The sequence below is a fragment of the Falco naumanni genome, chromosome 13 (assembly GCF_017639655.2).
Source record: "Falco naumanni isolate bFalNau1 chromosome 13, bFalNau1.pat, whole genome shotgun sequence".
NCBI classification, from domain to species: Eukaryota; Metazoa; Chordata; class Aves; order Falconiformes; family Falconidae; genus Falco; species Falco naumanni.
The window spans coordinates 3,799,152-3,817,976 of record NC_054066.1 but is presented as its reverse complement, the minus strand read 5'-3'; the positions used below and the strand labels follow the sequence as shown (position 1 = coordinate 3,817,976).

The following is an 18,825-nucleotide window of genomic DNA, read 5'->3' as shown; positions in this document are numbered from 1 at the left end:
GCAGGACAACCATGAGCATGGCAAAGCAACATTTGGGAGGTTAGAATAAGGCTTTTAAGATAATGATCTCAGACAAAAAAATCTGGAAAGTCTCCATTATCCTTAACAGATAATGCACTACAGCCTCTAAACTAACCAGATTGTTGTCCTCTCTTTTCCTATTTTGTTGTGTATTGTTCCTCTGTTTCCAGCTCTAAATCAGATAAAGCTGATGGAGTTGTGGAGGCTACCTGTCTTCTGCTGCTCTGCCACTGATCCGTCATCTCAGTTGCCATAGACACAAGATCTGGAAGCCATGGCTGGGCATGGGAGAAAAGCCACCAGCAGGCTCTCTGCCGGTGGGTTCCGGCAGGGCCTTTCTCAGCAGGTGCTGAGAGAGTCAGGGTCAGTCTCTGAAAGTGAGGAAGAGTCAGAAGGTGCTAAGCCAGTAACCCACGAGAGGGACTTGCACACACATTACGTTGCCATTCAAAGAAATTCCAGGTACTACCGGTCCATGAGGCTGCCAAGCAGAGAGAAAAGAAAATCTTCGAGAGAGGCAATGCACCTGGGGCATGTTACAGGTGAGTACTGACCCAAACGGAACAATACTTCCTTTTCCAGTGAGATTAGGAACTACAGGAGTCACTGAGATTAGAAAAGGGACAGGGAAGGTAGGAACTGGCTCAGCAGTCAGCACATTACAGTACATCACTGCCCTACAGCACAGCTGGCAGAGGGGCACCATCCTTCTTTGTTTAGCCTGAATGCAAAATGGTTGGATACTTAAATGTGCTTCATGGCAGAGAATATAAACAAATGTGGGACTCTGCTCTGCTACCCCTCTGCTCTCTAAGAGAAAAGTAATTTGAACAGGGAAGGACATGAAGCTGTCAATGAAGTAGGAACTTCTTTAGCCTACAGAAAGGACATATTCTAGTGAAAGCTATACAAGTAACTGTATGGCAAGCTGCATGGCATATAGAGGAAACAGCCAGCAAAAACAGCAGTATGTTTAGGGACCAAGCCTGTGGAAATTGCAATAGACTGTTATGAGAGAGGAGCAAGACTTCTCTGAAAATGCAGTTGCTGCCACCTTGTATTGAAGACAGCTGTAAGAAACACCTAAGCTCCCTTTGAGACAGGAGGCTGAAATAACAGGAACACCATCCAGAACATAAATGCACGCAGCCATGGCTTCAGTAGAAATGGAACGAGTTGGCTTTCTCCAAGTATGAACAGTACGGAGCATGACTGCAAGGCCAGGCTTTCACTGAGCCGGCACCTTGTCTAAGCAGCTGTCTGTGAAAGAAACAGGAGAAAGATATGAGAAGCTGAAGAGAGAGCCAGGAAAGGAGCTATTGCAACACACTCAGAAGCACTGGAAACAGGGCTGCAAAAAAAACCTGGAAGTGGTTTTAATCTAAACACTAAATGGGAGAGACTTGGAACTGTGAACACAGAAAACGCCCTTTGCTTCATCTCCCAGGTGTTCAGAGAAACTGAGTTTTATACCTTCTTGTAAATAAAAGGAATCACAGCAAAAATACCTATCCTATCTTCAAATCATAATTAACAGAAACAACACAGTGGACTCTGAACTTTGGCTAGCTGCATGAATTGAAATGATACAATGTTTGATTGCTCTGCAAGCCACTGAAAGCTATTGTTCTGTTACACAGTAGTGAAACTCAGTGCTTCAGCTCCTGAAAGCAGACCAAGTTCTCTAAGCTAACAGCAGACATCCTCCACCCCAAATAAAGGAGGTCTGAGAAATGTCCCCAAGAAAATAGGTGTCTCCTGCCTGTCTCACCAAGGGAGCCACGTTATTTCAGCAGTATAAAGGCCCATTCAACCCTGCGGCATGGACAGAAGGAAAGTTCCCTCCCTTCTCCAAGTTTCCAAGCAGACAGCAGCAAAGCAAAGAGCTCCTGTTTAATATTCTGCTACTGTTGCAATGAGGTTTGTGGATAAACTGAGCCTCGCCTATGCCAGAGCAGAACTGCTCTCCGCCCTGCCAGTGCAGCAGCAGGACCAGAGGAGCAGAGTCATCCTCTCACCGCTTTCCCAGAGCACTGCTGCAGAGCAAGCAGAGAAGACACTCGCCCTCTCTCCTGCTGCCTGAGCATCACAGCATCCAGACCGCTGCTGAGGAGGCCCTCACCCGTTACCTACTGCTACCACTGTAGCAGGACCAGCACAGGACGCACTTTCTTCACACATCTGCAGCATCACGGCATCAGGACAATGGCAGGGAGAACATCACTCCTGTCTAGCCAGTGTCATTGAGGAAGGACAAGCTAAAAGAAGGGCTTCTCTCTTAGCAGCTCATTAGAGCATCCACAGAAGCTGACCTACGCTTCCCTCTCACACACCCCACCCCCCACCCTTCTCTGCTGAAACAGGATCTGTTCCAAACAGGGCATTTTCTTCCACATCTGCAATTGTTCAGCAAGACACACTGGGAACACTTCTTTTCTCCAGTCTGTTTCTCCAGTATGACTGTAGCAAGTCCAGCTCAGAGCTACAGCTTTTAAATTCAGCTAGGATTGTGTAAGCAGCTCTTCTGCCCTATCCCTCTACTCCACTGATTCCATCCTCTCTCCCTGAAACTGGACAGCAGTGCTTCTACACCAGCCTCATTTGTAGCAGGAACTTCTTCTGACAGCATTTGCTGACGTGCATGGAAGCAAGGGATGGGTGAGCTCTTTTATCTTGACTTCAAACCCATTTGAACAGCAGCTATCCAACAGTCTGACTCAAGCTCACATGTTAACCTGTTCTCATTTTGCTTAGGGAATGCGGGGGGAGGGGAGGAGAAGGGAAAGAAGAAGAAAGGAAGAGAGGGAAAGATACAGGGGGAAATACAGAGTAAGATACAAAATGGGGAAAATAAAGACTCAAGAAATGAGAATACAAAAAAATAATTTAAAAGAATGTAAATCTAGCACAGAGAAAGGCTTTTATATAGGCACCCTTTGCACCAGCCAAGTTTTGGCTTATAGCCTAGGAGCTGTAAAACATAATAGATGCTTTCCTTTAACTGGAAAAAGAGTTTGTTTTTTAAAGCACTTTCCTCTGACAGAAGGATAAAGTGTTTAAACTATTCAAAAGGCAAAGAAAATAACTCAAACTAGCATTTCAAAAGCCCTTGGCACTGTTTTAGGGAGTTTTAAAAGTCTGGATTTCACCCTTTCCCTCTGAAAGATTGTAGCATTGATTAAAAGGGTGCATCAGAAACCGGATTCAGTCTGAACATTGACGTGCCTGCGCTGCCACCAGTTTGAAATGCAAACAGAATTATGACTTAGACAAAAATATTTCTAATAAAAACCAACAAGGCCATTTATCAACAAGCCTCAAACAACAGGAGGTTTCATTAGAAAAGTGAGATGCATCCTCTCCTGCCAAGTACTGCAGTAGTAAGCCATGGACTTAATACAACTTTGGCTCCCTGTGAAAGGATCAGAGGTTCATCTGAGGGAAACTGGAGAAGCAATTAAAAGTAAAGCTCCTGTCTCACCCAAATCTAGCCTTGATTTATCCAGTAAACTGAACATCTACTGTGTGCCTGCAAGCAGAGCAGTAACGAAGCCCTGACTTGGAAAACTAAATTGGCATGCACAGGCACACACAGCTAAGCCTTTTCTGCTTAAAGCATTACACTGAAAATCACTGATGTTGGGACCCAGTTTTCAGTGGTGAGAGCGCTGCTCACATAAGAACTGATATTGTATATCTGCCTTCACTTTTTCTCAATTGCATTTGCAGCTGTGACAAAAGCTGTACAGTCTTGCACTGTGCAAGCTGATGATACTTCAGTCTTGTTTGAAAATCCAAGCTAAAGCATCACTGTCTTTGTGTCTGTGGTCTTCCTGTTACCTTTGGTGTAAGCAAACCACTACGTACAGTAAAAGTAGAGATGACCCTTAAGAAAATAACCATTTTAACATCCTCTTGGCTTTCTCTTACATCACAGGGTCACTCAAAAACAATGAGCCCGTCAAAGAGCCTCTGAATGTTTTACCTCGTAAGGGATCACCATCTCCAGTAAACTCTGATAAGACAGCGTTAGATGAACTATGGATCCAAAGGTAAGGAAGTGCACGCCAGGGTATTCACCGTGCCTCCTCTGGCAATATGGTCTGAGTGGTGTCAGTGCAAGAATGCCTTTTTTTGGGAAGGACAGCTGAACTAAGCCATAGCTCTGAATCCATGCCTTCTCACCTTGACTGGTAGCACTGTTTTCAGTCTTAATGATATATATCATATAGTACTAGCATTGTGGTATAGACAGTCTTATCAGTATGAGTTTGGAGAAGGGAGTGAAGAAAAAAGGGGGAAGAAAATGATAATGGGGAGGATGGAAAAAAGGGGGATCTGACGTAGCATTACCCAGCAGCGTAAGCAAAGCAGGCAGACTGCCTTAAGCAGCTTGTTGAGAGAATAAGGAATGCCTGTGAGCATTTCCTTATGGAACATCCCAACAGAAGGGTGATCCCCTTCTTGGCCTTCCCAGAGGGCTCTACTGAAGCCTGTTACATAACCCCACATGGAAAACAGCATTTTATAGCTGAAGAAGTAGCTACAAAGATGCTTTCTAAAGCACTCTGTTTGCTGTTTACTTTGAAGAACTGACAGGCAACAGAGGCAACAGTGAGGTAGCCCTTTTTGGCTTAAATCCCACAACGACCTAGGTCCAGCAAAAGATCCTGATCCCACAACCCATAGATTTACATACCTCCCACAAATTTACCCTCACCCCTGCTCTCTTGCCACTGCAGCCGGCCAGAGAGAAAGGAGCAGCTACCTAGCCTTACCTTTTCAAATATGACTGAGATACTCTCCCAGACTCCCTCTCCAGCTCCTCATTTCTTGTGTGTGTAACTATGAGATAGTCCTTACTCGTACTGTAGAAGATAAAACTGGAAGTGCTAAACAGTTTCTCCCTGAAGGTGCATGCATTATCCTGCTCTGTGTGGTCCTAATTACTGAGCCCAGCTGTGTTGCTGTAATGCAAGTGCCTTTCCAGGCACCTTTCCTTAATGGAGAGGACTCCAGTAAAAAAAAATTTAGCCAAACTGTCAAGTTGTATTTAAGTAAATTAATTGCCCTGGCTAAAATTGATTGCCCTTTGGCATTAAACTGAGCATATGAAACTAGACAGTTAGAGTCTGCTGCAATGTCAAACCCATCTGTCTTCCTCTCCTTGCAGCATAATCATCACTGTCAGTCTCTGACATCCTGACACTGCCACTTAGGCAGCTCTGAAACATACAAATTCTGATTCTCCCAGGAGCTGGAAACAATGAGCCTGAGCTGAGAGTCAGTTTTATCAAAGATGCTGTGGTGCACAGAGTTTGACAGGTCAGTACAGGTTAAGTCATGTGTCTGCTGAGAGCAGGCAATGCTGCTGAGTGGCATCCTCTCTTGAAACCAAGCAGAGAAATTTGACAGAGAAAGAGACCAGAGTTCCAGCTCAAACTGAGTCCATATCCTCCTCTTCCTTTCTCCAAAATATCAGCTGTAATTTATAAGAGAACCACTAGAAATCTGCATTGTGAAAAGCCTGCAGGAGCCTAAGGATATTGCCATTATTTGCATTAATCACTGTTCTCCCCTTCTATTGGGAAGAGAGGCCATTGTGCAGATGAGACATCTAAAATACTATCACTGGTCTCAACAAATGCATGTAATCTCTCCCCAAAAGAATAAAACTGGTACCTGTTAGCTAAGAGTTCTTCTGAAAGCAGAAGCTACAGTAGTAGTTCTACAGAAAGGACAGAATAGGCACCTCCATCCAGCACTGGGAAGGTTCATGGTGTTCTCAGGAGTGAAGCCACACAGTCCTGAGGGCAGCTGGGCCATCAGGGCTGCATCTCTTCACATTTGGCAGCATCCTACAGCAACTGTATAAATACTAGGGCTGGGCAAGCACTATCCCTTCTCCTTGTGATAACCAGCAGGTCTGACACAAATGGGTTCTTCACAGGTAGGGATGTCACTTCACATATAGCCACGCTACATAATTTAGGACAGGGAGTAAATACAGCTGGGGAACATAGAAAACATCTCAGGAAAGGGAACTGTTATCTGCATTGTACTCAGGCAGAATACAGATGTTAACACTCTGATTAAGGAAAAGCACCACAGGCTCCTTCAAACCCACTGGTGACTTGAATCTATGTGTCATTCAGAGCTCTGAGAATAGTAGCGTAGTTCATTGATCTCAGAACATTAATGTCTGAAAATAAGATGACCTCAAACATTATTGCTAGTGTTCCAAAATCTGCCATATGCCCTCCATAAGATACTACTATAGAGCATTTTTATGTCAAACTATTCTCAAATGTTATTTTCCTCATGATCCTTCTCCTACGGGATGCCCAGCTCCCCCTAAGCACTCTAGAGTTCTCCACAACATCCTGTGGCTCCCACCCAGTCTTCCACATTGTACAAAGATCCAAACCCCTCACATGATGAGCCACCGCCTGACAACTTGGCTGACTTGCCCTGAACTTGTGCTGAGCTGCTAGCACAACTTCTATTTTACAGAGTAACCAGAGCCAAAGACCTGGAAGGAACTGAACTCAACCAAAGCTGCTCCTTCCCAGTGTGATCAATCCTTTCAGCTTCAGAGTGGCAGCAGTTGTGCAGACTGAGATCACAGAAAGCCATCACAGAAAAACATGCACCCAGAGTGTCCATCCACAACACGTCAGCCTCAGCTGAAAGCAACTCACACAGAGACCAGAAAACTAGTCATTTCAAACTCTGGAAAGGAGATTCACTAATCAGTGTCTACCCTGTATTACCAGCTAACAGGATGTTGACTTCTCCTCATTTCTAATACCACACAGATATTTTAGTGGCATGACTGTGTTATTTACCTACCATTTCCCACTGAGTCAGATTCCAAAAATGATATGTCTTTATTGTGTGCCACTAGATACAGTGGAAGAGAGACTCAGTGTGAAATTTCATGTTGCAAAGCTCACTGGGAGGTCATTGGTCTACCAGTGCAGAGCAAACTATTTCTTTAGGCTGGTTATGAAACCTCTAATTCAGAGGAACAAGGATCATCTAAAAATCATTTGATGATGTTTGATCTGAGCTCAAAGACTAGAAGTAATACAACAGTGAATGCAAAGTCACCTTCAGCAGCAAAAGGGAATACAACTTGTTTGAATTCATGCAAACACCTTACTAGGAAGAAACAGGACGCATGTAAACTAGCAGAGCACTCTGAAGGATCCCTGTGTGAATTTGGGTTAGCATCTCTTAGCACAGCACTATTTGTCCTAAGCAGCAGAGGGCACTGCTCTTATAGGCTGATTTAACCAGAAAATCGGAGAAAGCCTATAGAGAGGCTGAGACCTGTGTTGCAAAAGGTCTTATACCATACTCGAGCAGTTTCTTTCTATTCATGAAATAAATTTCATAGTCACTTCTTCTCCATGCTGCCAATGGTACTTTAATTTGCGAGTGGTGAAGTCAGGAATAGCTGGTGCAAACACATGACCAAACCTTTATATTTTGTCACACAACAATTTTTGCCATTTAGTGCTAGATAGACAATGTTTTTCTTATCCCTCTTTCTGTACAATATAAATCTTAAAAATTCTAAGAGCAACAGTATTTGCAGGGAGATTAATTTTAAGAACTAATACATTGTCAGTAAACTGTAGGTACTAAAATATTACTGTCAAAATCTCATCTTTCACAGGATCATACAGAATTGTAAGCAATAACATACACAATTCTAATTAAATATCCTTCCAGCCTCCAGCCAATGAGATCCCAATCCCAGTCTGCCCAACTATTCCACCCAGTCTCTGCTTGTCAAGTTTTTCGGCCCACTCATGGTTTCATTACCTGGCAAGATCTCAGCTTCACCATCCAGCTCTCCCAATCTGATCTGCTTCATCTCAACGTACCCTGACCCTCAGGTCCTCAACCAGTCTCTTGTTTTAGTTCTTTTCTATCAGCTTCAGCTTGTAATTCCCCACATAATTTCCTCATCTTACTGTTTCCCAGACACAATATTCCTCTATCTTCCCTCCTGCAGCTCGTATCAGTGTCCTACTGCTCTCCAGGCTCTTCACCCTTTGGCTCCTGATACAGTCTTAGTCTCCCACCACTCCTTGAGCTCCAGTGCCATATTTTTACAGCCTTTCCAACTCACCATTTCCTGAAGCACCCATCTGTGGGCGAGTTCCTCTCTTCATAGCAGTCTCCTGGTCCAGAAGTAGACCCCTCTCTTTCCACACTTGAGTCTTGCTCCCCATCTTTTTCAGTCAAGTAGATTTCTCATTGTGCTGTCCAGACCCATCACAAGGATCACTGAGGATACAGCAGAAATGGCCTTTATTCACAGTGCCTAGAACTGGACCAGGCAGTTTTTACAGCTGCAATATCAGAAATTATTCTCTCAGCCCTGAGCATCCATGGGCATCGACTCAAGGATTGTAGATGCTAAAATCTAAGTCTAAAGTTTGTGTGTATTGCAGAGTGGGAAAGGGCCTATGATTTCTATGGATTTTCATAAGTGTGGCAAAGACGAAGCCCTGGCAAACCCTGAATTTCAATTTGTATTTCAACAGAAACCAAAGCTTCTCAAAGGATAGAAAAACAAGTTTTTGCTTTCCTTGACTAGAGATCAAATAATATTTTCCTAAGCCTAAGGAATTAATAATTGTTTTTAATATACAAAAAGTAACCTGTCTATGGCAGCTGATCAGTAACTACAACTGTAACGCTGATGATCATCATCATCAAAAGGTTAGAAGCACCTAAAGGTAAGGATCTCATAACAGGAAGTTCTGAACAGTTTTACTTATCGATAAGGTTGCCAGCCCTAACAGATACAATTAAGGTATTTTGACGAAAGCTTAAGGAGGTTCAGGAGAACAGATATGCTCTTGGCCTTTAGGATCTAAAAATATTAGGGATGAGGAGTTCCACTTCTCTTCCACTAAAAAGTCAAAAACCAGGAGTAAATTTTGCACAGACACACTCATTGTCAAAAACACTGCTAAAAACCACACGTGAACAGAGAGAACCTGAATGAACCTGAAGGACGAAAATATCCTTGACTAGGTATAACATTCAAATCTATTACTAACTTCACACTTCACAAATTTAGTTAGCTCAGATTAAAACAGTGCTTGTTACCTCATCTTGTGGCCTTTCTTGGTGTGAAACACCCACTGACTAGAAGGGTTTGGGGAATTTTTGATGAATAAGATCTGCTGGACTGCTTCTTCCCTTTTTAGTTTCTGGAAGAGGAGGTCTAATTTCTAAAAACTGCTATAAGGGAACATTAAAAAAAGGCATTTCAATGTCATTTGAAAACAAGCTCTTTGTGCAGCTTTATTCTAAGGGTTGCTTTTGAGTTTAGATGCACATAAGAAATCTTAATTCAAGTTATTAATTATTTTTCAAAACTACTACTGCCTGAAATATAAGGCAAGATTAGAAATTCATCCCCCAAACTTAAATGAGATAACTGTAATAAATTATTATAAACTCACATTTTTAATGCAACCATGGACCAGGTCAGCCAACATTTAAAATCATTTCCAACAGCAGCACAATGAAGTTGGGAACAGCCTGCAACCCCATGCACCCCTTCTTTGCAGAACATATGCAGTGTGAAACCCCCTCTCCTTTGCCCATAGAGAGCTAAACCATGGTCATGCTTCATGTCACCAGAGCATGGCCATCATTAGATGGCCATGAGGATCATTTCCAGTGCCTGTGTGCTTAGGGATCCTAAGAATTCCTGAGCCAAAACAGGGCTTTGCATGACAGAACATTGCATGACTTCTGCCACTAAAAGAAGTACAGAGCATGCAGCACTGCTTGTGTGGTGCTGGGGTAGGATTTTTAACTAGTTGCTTTTACATATGTCGTTCTAGTAGTCAGATTCTTTCTTTCCCCCTACAACTAGACAGGGAATTTTAGGATGAAATACAGGGATTTTGGTCAGAAAAGGTCAACATGAGATTTTACTGATTTTAATGATACAGGGGAAAGTTTTTTAGGCTCCAGATCAAATTCATTGTTGATATAGTGAGAAAAGAAAACCTCTTCCAAACCAGATTGTTAAGATTAGGTGGAGCAGGAACTTCTGCCTGAGCCTGCAGTTCCACAGCAGTGTAAAGTAATCCAGGGTGGCACTCCATGGTCCTGCCACCCGTCTGCATGTCTGCCACCTCTGCTATGCTGCCACTCGCACTGAGCTCACCCTGTAGTGAGACAATCCAAACACACAAAAAACTAGTTCTAAAAAAAAAGAATTGTTTCCCACCGGTTTAGCTGCCCAAACTTGCTCACCAGGAATGAGATGAGTGTGAGTGCTGGCATAAAAGTGGAGGTAGAAATCTGACTCAGGGAATCATGTGAAAAGTGGAATTGAGCAGCTAGGTCAGCTTAAACTGCACACAAAGTCCTAACAATTGCAGTAGGGAAGAAGAAAGAGGCAGCTATGCTGGAGCTATTCTACTTAGCAGAAACAGTCCAGTATTGACTGACCTAACGTGGTATCTGGTGAATAAGGCATTCATCAGGTTCAGGCACCTTTCCCAGTGACCAGAGAAAGCAGAGCAGCTATGGGAAGAGAGACTGATCCGCCCTGGAACAGGCAGTAACATGTCGGGTGGGAAGGAATGACACAGCTGTGACTCCAACCTGGATCCCCCACACCCAGCATGAACATCCCAGTCACCAGACCACTGTGGTAGAATCAGTTGTTTGCCTGCCTTCATTTTTCATGACAAACTTTGAAAGCTTTCTGTTTTGTCACCAAACAGAAAAGCAGGATTTAGAAAATCCCAACAATTTTTGTAGGACAAAAATATCTCCTTCGCACTAAATGTCATTTTTTACGCCACTCCCAGAGCGCTGGGAACACTGTGTCACCTCATTTGGGAGAAAAAGTATTTCTTGGGCACATGGTTCTGTTTACAGATGTCCTCTGTATGTCAACATGAAGTATGAGAATAAGCCTGGAAAGGAAGAAAGAGCAAAGTTTTTGAAAGAACAAATCACAGTTAAAAAAGAAAAAAAGTTCTAAAGGAAGGAAAAGTAGACTATTAGTCATTGCTACACAGTGGAACAGAACTCTTGAGACACGAAAATACAAGCTGTGGCCTTCCATGGCCACAGGGGGCATTTCACTCTCAGCTGGTGTTCTCACCTCTTCATAGCTTCCAATATTTTTATTCTCATTATTATTTTTAGTGATATTTTCAAGTTTTCATCTCAGACCAAAACTGAAATTATTTTGGAAAATTTGAAGGAAAAAGGAAGACAGGCAGGACAAATTACCAGATAGTTATGGGGTCTGAAAAGATGCTTTCTATTTTTGGATGTTTTTCATACCATGACCCAGACACTTTTTCTAAAAAAAAATTTCAATTTACAACAGATTTAACCCTTGGGAGCAAAGCAATATGAGAGATTAGAAGCTGTTAAACTCTACACTTAAAGTACACTTCTGAAAGATTTTTTTTTTTTCAGTAGATACACCCAGAAGTTATATTCAGATATATATTCATTCCAGCAGTGTCAGTAAGAACTTATGCACTGATTTCCCTTTGCATACTAGGGAGAACTCCCCACTGCACTCGGCCCTTTCCTTTAGAAAATAGTAAACATCATCCCTGCTTTTCCAGAATTCAAGATAACAAAGAGGCTTCTCTTTTCTAAGAAAGAAGCTTTCTAGCATCTCACCCACTTACTAAAACCCTTGACAATATTCTTGCCCTGGCAGCAAGCTGCCAGAACATGGCATTAGGCAGAGCTTCAAGATAGTCTCTGATGCTTTATCCCTTCTGCAAGGTTCTGGCTGCCCCTTTACTCACCTGTTCCCCCCAGATCCCCTAGTCCCAGTGTTTGGCTGATAACCCGCTTTCATCCCCTATTGATCATCTATCTACCCTATGACGGTCTCCCCCTCTACAGCCCCAGCTCTCAGGCTGTCCTCCTCCTCCTCCTCCTCTCCAAGTGCAGAACAGGCTCCAGCTCTCACCCTCACCCTGATTTTTCCTATCAGTTGTCTGGTCCTTCCAACCCCCCAGTCTGGGGCTGGACCTAGACTGGACTGACAGCCTTGTCTGAGTCCTCAACAACATTTCCAGCTGTTTTTCTCTCCCATTCTGCCTCTTACTGACTTAAGGACTGAGCTCTCCAGTGTGCCAGAACAAGATCTAGTTCACATAAGCTGAAGGAGTTTTTCTGAACGTACAGTCATGTGCTGATTGGAAGCTATCATTTAGCAAATACAATATAAAAATTATAAAAAGGAAACCATTTTACACATACAGACTAATACATGGATTTTATGTTGTTGCATAAATTACATTACCTCGTACAGGAAAAAAGATGGTTATTTATGCAACAGGGAGAAAGCAAACGTGAGGAATAGCTGAGCATTTTCTGACTGTTAACTCCTCAGTTGCAATGTGGTGCAGATGACGTTTTTTTGCTGAGGGTTACTAACGTGTAGGGAAGAGCTGCACCCAACCTGTCCGCAAGCACTTGAACCGATCCAAGGGTGTAACCGTTCTCTGGAGCTCAAGAGGATTTATCCCTGAGGCGGAAAAACAATTACCTGAACGAAGACAGATATAGATCATTGAGTACTGAGATACTTACTGCCTAAACGAGACAATATATCCTTATGGAAGTAGCGACTCTAAGGAAGGGGAGACGGGGGAAATGATCGAGCGGGTGCAAAGCCCTGCCGGAGGAGAGGAGGATAGCGGTCAATCCTGTGGGGTAATCAGGGGTGCAGTTCCTGGCAGGAGGGATTAGGCTGAGTTTTCCAGTTACATTCCTCCATCTCAGGGTTTCATTCCTGGAGAAGAAATGCACCATATGCACCAGATCTGGAAGCAGTTCAGGAGAGCCCCCCTCTCCCACCCGCTTTTCTCTCTCAAAGCCGGTGCCAGCCGCACATAGGCAGAGAGGTGCAGGGGATGGGGGGCAGCGCTCTGCCCTGGGTCTGAGGGAGGAGAGGTCAGTGCCAGGGCAGGACCCCTCTCCCGCTGTGGGGTGGCAGTGCATGGAGGAGAGGGGCTGGTGCATGGGGTGGGATGGGGTGTGTGGGTGCTTGCAGGGGGAGGGTGCGTTGCTGGGGAGAGAGGGAGGGGATGGAGAAGGGGCTTCCCTGCATCTGAGGAAGGAGCCTCTCTGCAGGAGAGCGGGGGGATGGAGGTAGGGGTGCCTGTGAAGGTGGGGGGGCCCCTGTGGCAGGGATTGCTGCCTTTTGGGGGGGCCCTTGGGGAGGAGAGAGTCAGCCTCCCGACGGAGGAGGGACCTGCATTGGAGCGCTGGAGGGGAGCTGGGGGGCTGAGGAGGTCTCTGCGGGCGGGGATGCTGGGAATGGGGTGGCTGCAGGGGACCGGGGACTCTGACAGGGGAGTGGGGGGAGGAGGGGAGGCTGACACCTGAGGGGGCTGTGGAGGCTTGGAAAGAATTTTGGAAGCACTGAGAGGGTCTGCACGAGGGGCTCCGAGAGGCTGTGGGGGGTACTCAGGGTCAGGTGGGAGCCCTGAAGGCTGAGTTTGGGGGGCTCCAAAGGAGCGGGGGGCTCTCAGGGCGAGGGGTTGGGGAACTCTCACAGGCTTTGAGGGGTCTCGGGGGGGATTTGGGGAAGGCTGAGGGGGCTCTGCAGGAATTTGGCAGAGTTCTGTGAGGCCTTGGAAGAGATCTGTGAACACGGAGAGGGACTGCACGGGGCTAGGGGGTTCTGAGGGGCTTATGGGAGCCCGAGGGAGGCTCTGAGGGAATTTTGAGGAGTGTCTGTGGGGAAGCCTGAGAGGGCTCTGTGGGGATTTTGGAGGGAAGCCCGAGGGGGTTCTGAGGAGGTTTGGGAAGGCTCTGAGGGGATCTGGGTGGAGAGCCTGATGGGGGGGTCTGAGGGGAGGCTCTGACGGGATTTGGGTGGAGAGCGCATGGGGACGCCTGGGGGGGTGCCTGAGGAGAGGCTCTGAGGGGGGGTCGGGGGCTCAGAGGGTCTCGGGGGGCTGCAGGGGCGCCCCGGGGGCGGCTGCAGCTCCCCTCTCCCTCCCGCGCAGGCTGCTGCCTTCCTACCCCCGTTACCGTGGCAACCGCCCGGGCTCCCCCAGCCCCGCGCCGCTGCCGCCGCCGGAGCTGCTCGGCAGCCGCCTGTCGCCGCCGGCCATGGAACTGCTGGCCGCGGCGCTCAGCGCCGCCTGCGCCCTCGACCAGGACGGCTCGGCGGGACAGCCCGGCAGGTGAGCGGGGGCGGGGGGCGAGGGCCGCGAACCCCGGTCGGAAGGGGGCGCCCGGCCGCCGCTGCCCCGCTGCCGCGGCTGAGGGTGCCTCCGCCTCCCACAGGGAGCCCCCCGCGGCCGCTGAGGAGAGCCCCGCGGCCGCCGCCGAGGCGCCGCCCGCCCACCCCATGACGGCCGACTCCTGGAGAAACCTCATCGAGCACATCGGTAAGGAGCCGTCCCCCGCCTCGGGACGCACCCACACCCCACCACCCCCCGCGGCGGGGGTCCGGCCGTGGGGTCCGGCGGCCGCGCTCTCCCGCAACTTCGCCGCGTTTCCCGCTCCCCGCACTGGTGGCAGCACAGCAGCCCCCAGAGGTGCCGCCGCGGCGGGCGTCCCCCCCCGGGCCGGACCCCTCACCCCCCCCCCCCGGGCCGGACCCCTCACCCTCATCCGGACCCCTCACCCCCGGACTCACCCGGGCCAGACTCCTCACCCTAACCCGGGCGAGACCCCTCACCTCCGCCGTCATCTCCGGTCCCCCTACACCGGCAGCACTTGGCCAATGGACCCCAGATCTAAACCCGAGCGGTACATGGCAGGAGGGAGCCTCAGGCAGGGGCAAGGCGGTTGTTGCGGAAACCCAACTCTCTGTCTTTGCTGGAAAAACGTCTCGCTGTTGGTGTCAAAGATAATAACCATGGCCTTAGCGACGTTGTTTTGTTGTCTTTAAGGGCATCAGGTTTGTACACTGCCTGATAGGAGATTTAATGCTGTCACTGAGCAGCTTTCCATTCATAAATAACGATTACTTATTGTAATTACAAAGCAGGTAATCATTAAGGCTACAGCCAACTTTCTGCTGAAATCTGTTTTTGCATACTCAAAAAGGCTTAAGGCTGAAGTAGTGGGTCAGCTAGCCAGTTGGGCATTATCTGTATGCACCAGGTCAGCTTCTATTTTTAATAGCCACTGGTGTAGCATTTGCAATGGAGGAGCGAGTTATTTTATCACTTGTGGTCTCTTTGTAAAGGCAGAATTGAAGTTATCTGCGTGGCTGTGGAGAAGAGGATGGTTATGTTTTTGCTTTTATGGTTTTTTTTGGTTTTGGTTTTTGGTTTTGGTTTTTTTTGGTTTTTTTGTGGGATGTGGAGAGGACCTTCTCAGCTTGTTTCTTGGTTTCCCACATCTAAATTGCGACATTCCGCAGAGAGATTTGGGCAACTGCAAAGTTAAACCCCATCCGGAGACAGGTGTTATGGTGGAAATATGGAAGCCTTATTTTCAAACAGTTCTGTCCAATTTCAGTTGAAACCACAAGTTACTTGAATATACAGGACAAGAATGTAGCACTTTGCATGGGAAAATTGGAGAGGTAACTGTCAGGAGCAGAAAGGCAAACCTCCCTGGCAGAAATGAGGGGGCTTCTCACATTGTCTCTGGGAGAGGAGAACAGCTGCACTTTTGTGTCAGTTTGTGGCAGGCAGGGCTGATTCTTGGAGTGCCTGATGCCACTGGGGCAATGCTGGGGAAAGAGGCTGGTGTGAAAGCAGCAGCCTGCCAGCGTCTGTCAGACAAAACAGCCAAGTTTGGGGCCTTCTGGCGGAAAGCGGTGAACAATTTGCGCAGATGTTGCCAGATATGTTACTTGCTTTTGGCTGTGTAGGTACCAATCTCCCAAGGCAGATGATGTGTCAATACATTGTCAGTTTGCTGGACTGTGCCGCTAAGAGGCATGATAAAAATACTAAGCCCAGCAGGACTTCATAGCAACCCCGCTGCTGTATTCATATATTTTGTGTGCTGTTTATCAGAGGGAAGCTGTGCGATAGCTCTGCACACATCAGTGTAACTGCAAGTAGGTCTGTTGTACCTTGATGGAGGAGACAGGGTTTCGACAACCAGAGATGCTACACTAAGCCCCAACAGAGAGAGAGGTCATTTCAAATGGCGGAAGCACACTTGCTCCCTTCCCTCCCTCCTGCCTTTGAGGCATTAATGGACTTTTTGCCTGAAACTGGAGCATAGAATTTCAGAAAAAAACTTCTCTGGACCTCCTGAGATTTTACATAGCTTTCAATGTAATAACATTTACTTTAAGAGCACTGTGAACTCTCTAAGGCGAGTATTTCCACAATTAGTAACTAGTTTTTCAATTCCCCTCCCAATTTTTGAGATAGCTGGGAAGGGAGACTGTGACAGCAAAATTAAAAGGAATAAACACAAAGGGAAAAATCTATTATGTACTATACAAACTATGTAAACACCACTTAGGAAGATAAGCTGTAACCACTTAAGTCAACAGGCAACACCAAACCCATGCTCTGACCACACAGTTAACCTTTAGCCCGGTCACAGTAGGGACTGTTGGGACATTAAGCAATGAATGGAGCTTGTACAGGTCTCTGACATTTTGTACTTCTTCCCTTATTAAATGTAAGCATTTCCTAAATCATCCTATCTTCTCAGTCACATCCAACTACTGATCTCAGCTTCTTTCTACACATTGTCAGTTCCCCGATGTATTGCTCTCCTTTCAACACATCAAAACCCTGTTCCTTGATCTTGCATCTATTATGCCACCCATCCTGTGCCATGGCATCTTCTGCTTCATCTAGAGTTTGCTTCTGCATAGCTTCTCTCCCTCTCTCTCCCATCTAAACCTTTACTCTGACCATTTATAACCTTTTCACAAACAGATGGATGGACCTTTTACACCAAGTTAGCCAGGCTATCTTCTATCCTTGCTAGCACAACCCTCTGTTTCTTCCTACCCTTCTTCTGCATAAACATATACCTGTCTTTTGTCTTTCTTCTGGTATCCCCTTTCTGCTTCCTCCTCATATTGCTGTCTGTGGTAGAGCTTCAGCCAGCCTAACTTGAGCTCCCTCCTTAAAATGAGTTACCTTGCTGTCATTTCTGAATGAGTTCTGGTGGAAGGTGCCTTTAGTCAATCCCATCTCCCTCTGTCCATATTTGCCTTTACATGCCACTGAAGGCTCCGTAGGTCTTATCTGGTTCGTTGGTCAGACAGGGAACCTGGAAACAAAATCAAGTTTCATTGTATGGATTTTATTTCCTTAAAAGCAAGGGGGAAATTTGTCTTGAGGATCTTTTTTAAAGAGCTACTCTCCTGATCTGCACAAGGGACACTAAGTCCGCCTTACACAAAATATCCTCAGTTGCCTCTGACTTACAGGGCAGACCCACCAGCACAACATGGCTGTACAGTCAGACACTGCAAGTATTATTATCTTCAATATGAGTAAAATCGATAGATGATGCTTGTTTCCCAGGATGTTTCCCATTGAGCCAAGCAGGGTATTACTTCCCAGCCTGTCCTGCTCTCTGATGCACAGCTTGGTGAGGCAGAAAGTACCCAGTGCCTGGCCCCACCACAGCCTTCCAGCACAGGCTGAGCTTACAGACTACCACTGAAAGCAGCTCCGATTTAGCTGGCTCTCTGCTCCATTCCTGAAGGAGCTTTCCACCCCACTGCATCCTCAGCACCCTCATTGATGTTGAATAACAGGCAGAAATGCTTAGGAAAGCCATATAAGCCTAGTTGATGCAGAAAGAAATTATGTAAGTAGCAGCATGATGCAAAACTTCAGGGGAAGTCTCCTCTCTTTGGTTATCGTGTAGGAAGCTAACAGAACACTGTATGGTTTCCTAGGCGCAGCTACCCTTATTGCTATTTTAATCTAGTGCTGAACGTCTTTCCAGGGAGAACAGATAACAGGATACACTTGCAGACTGCAGCAATGCTGTCCTTGTACCTGTGTTTTTCCCCAGCATATTTCTGTTGTAGTTTTAACAGTGACTGGTACAGAGCTCTGTGAAAACTAGCCCAGAGATTTAAGAGGCAGTAACATCTACATTTCTGCACTCCCTAGACAAACTCCTGACCCAGTTGTCTCTCACCTTATTACACATGGAATCTGCTTCTGAGAACCAATATTGTGGAATGCACATGACCAGATAGATTTTAACCCCTAATGATTCAGACAAAATAAATTATGTAGGTTGGTATTTTTTTTAACATCAAGGACTTTTCTCTTTATTAATTTGTTACACTTTGCAATTCAAGTATAAACCAAGGGAGACGATGTAAATTGGACTCCATTTTGAGAGAGGTGAGTGACATGGAGCAGTCTCAAGCTCTTTTGCCTTTTCCTATCTTCTAAATTACATTCTATATTCAAGCAATTAATGTTCTGGGTCCTACAGATGGTTCAGAAAGAGAAATGGGGCTGTTAGAAAGCTCTAGGAGAGAAAAAGGATCTTCTAAAGATGGCTGAGGAATTTCAGGATTCCTACCTTTTTTGTGCTGTCAGTTGAAATCAGGGGTGGGTGCAAACATGCAATTTCATCTGCTCCTGAAGTTAGTAACTGAAACTCAGAGAACACCTCCGGTGACTGATGGGCTGCAAGACAGTGTGAATTCAGAACCTTTTCCTTGGTGCTGTGGCATTCAGGTACCTTTCAAACGTTAATTTTGTATATTCGATCATCACAGAAACTGAGAAGGAAAACAGAAGGGTATTAAGCAACATGTCCAAGGCTAACCACGAAGTCAACACCAAAACAAACTCGTAACTG

At 46.1% G+C, this 18,825-nt stretch overlaps 2 protein-coding genes across 2 annotated transcripts in view; one reads left to right on the top strand and one right to left on the bottom strand.

The window, feature by feature from the left end:
• Positions 1–8,256, bottom strand: part of NEU2 (neuraminidase 2) — a 32,370-nt gene extending 24,114 nt beyond the window's left edge. Inside the window, exon 1 of the mRNA XM_040612759.1 lies at positions 8,165–8,256. The gene's annotated coding sequence lies outside the window, so the exon portion shown is untranslated. The remainder of the gene's footprint in view (positions 1–8,164) is intronic.
• NGEF (neuronal guanine nucleotide exchange factor) overlaps positions 1–18,825 on the top strand; it is a 52,777-nt gene that overhangs the window by 10,760 nt on the left and 23,192 nt on the right. Inside the window, exons 3-6 of the mRNA XM_040612754.1 lie at positions 192–563; positions 3,959–4,073; positions 14,064–14,243; positions 14,347–14,450. Coding sequence (XP_040468688.1) covers positions 296–563; positions 3,959–4,073; positions 14,064–14,243; positions 14,347–14,450 — 667 coding nt within the window. The 5' untranslated portion in view covers positions 192–295. The remainder of the gene's footprint in view (positions 1–191; positions 564–3,958; positions 4,074–14,063; positions 14,244–14,346; positions 14,451–18,825) is intronic.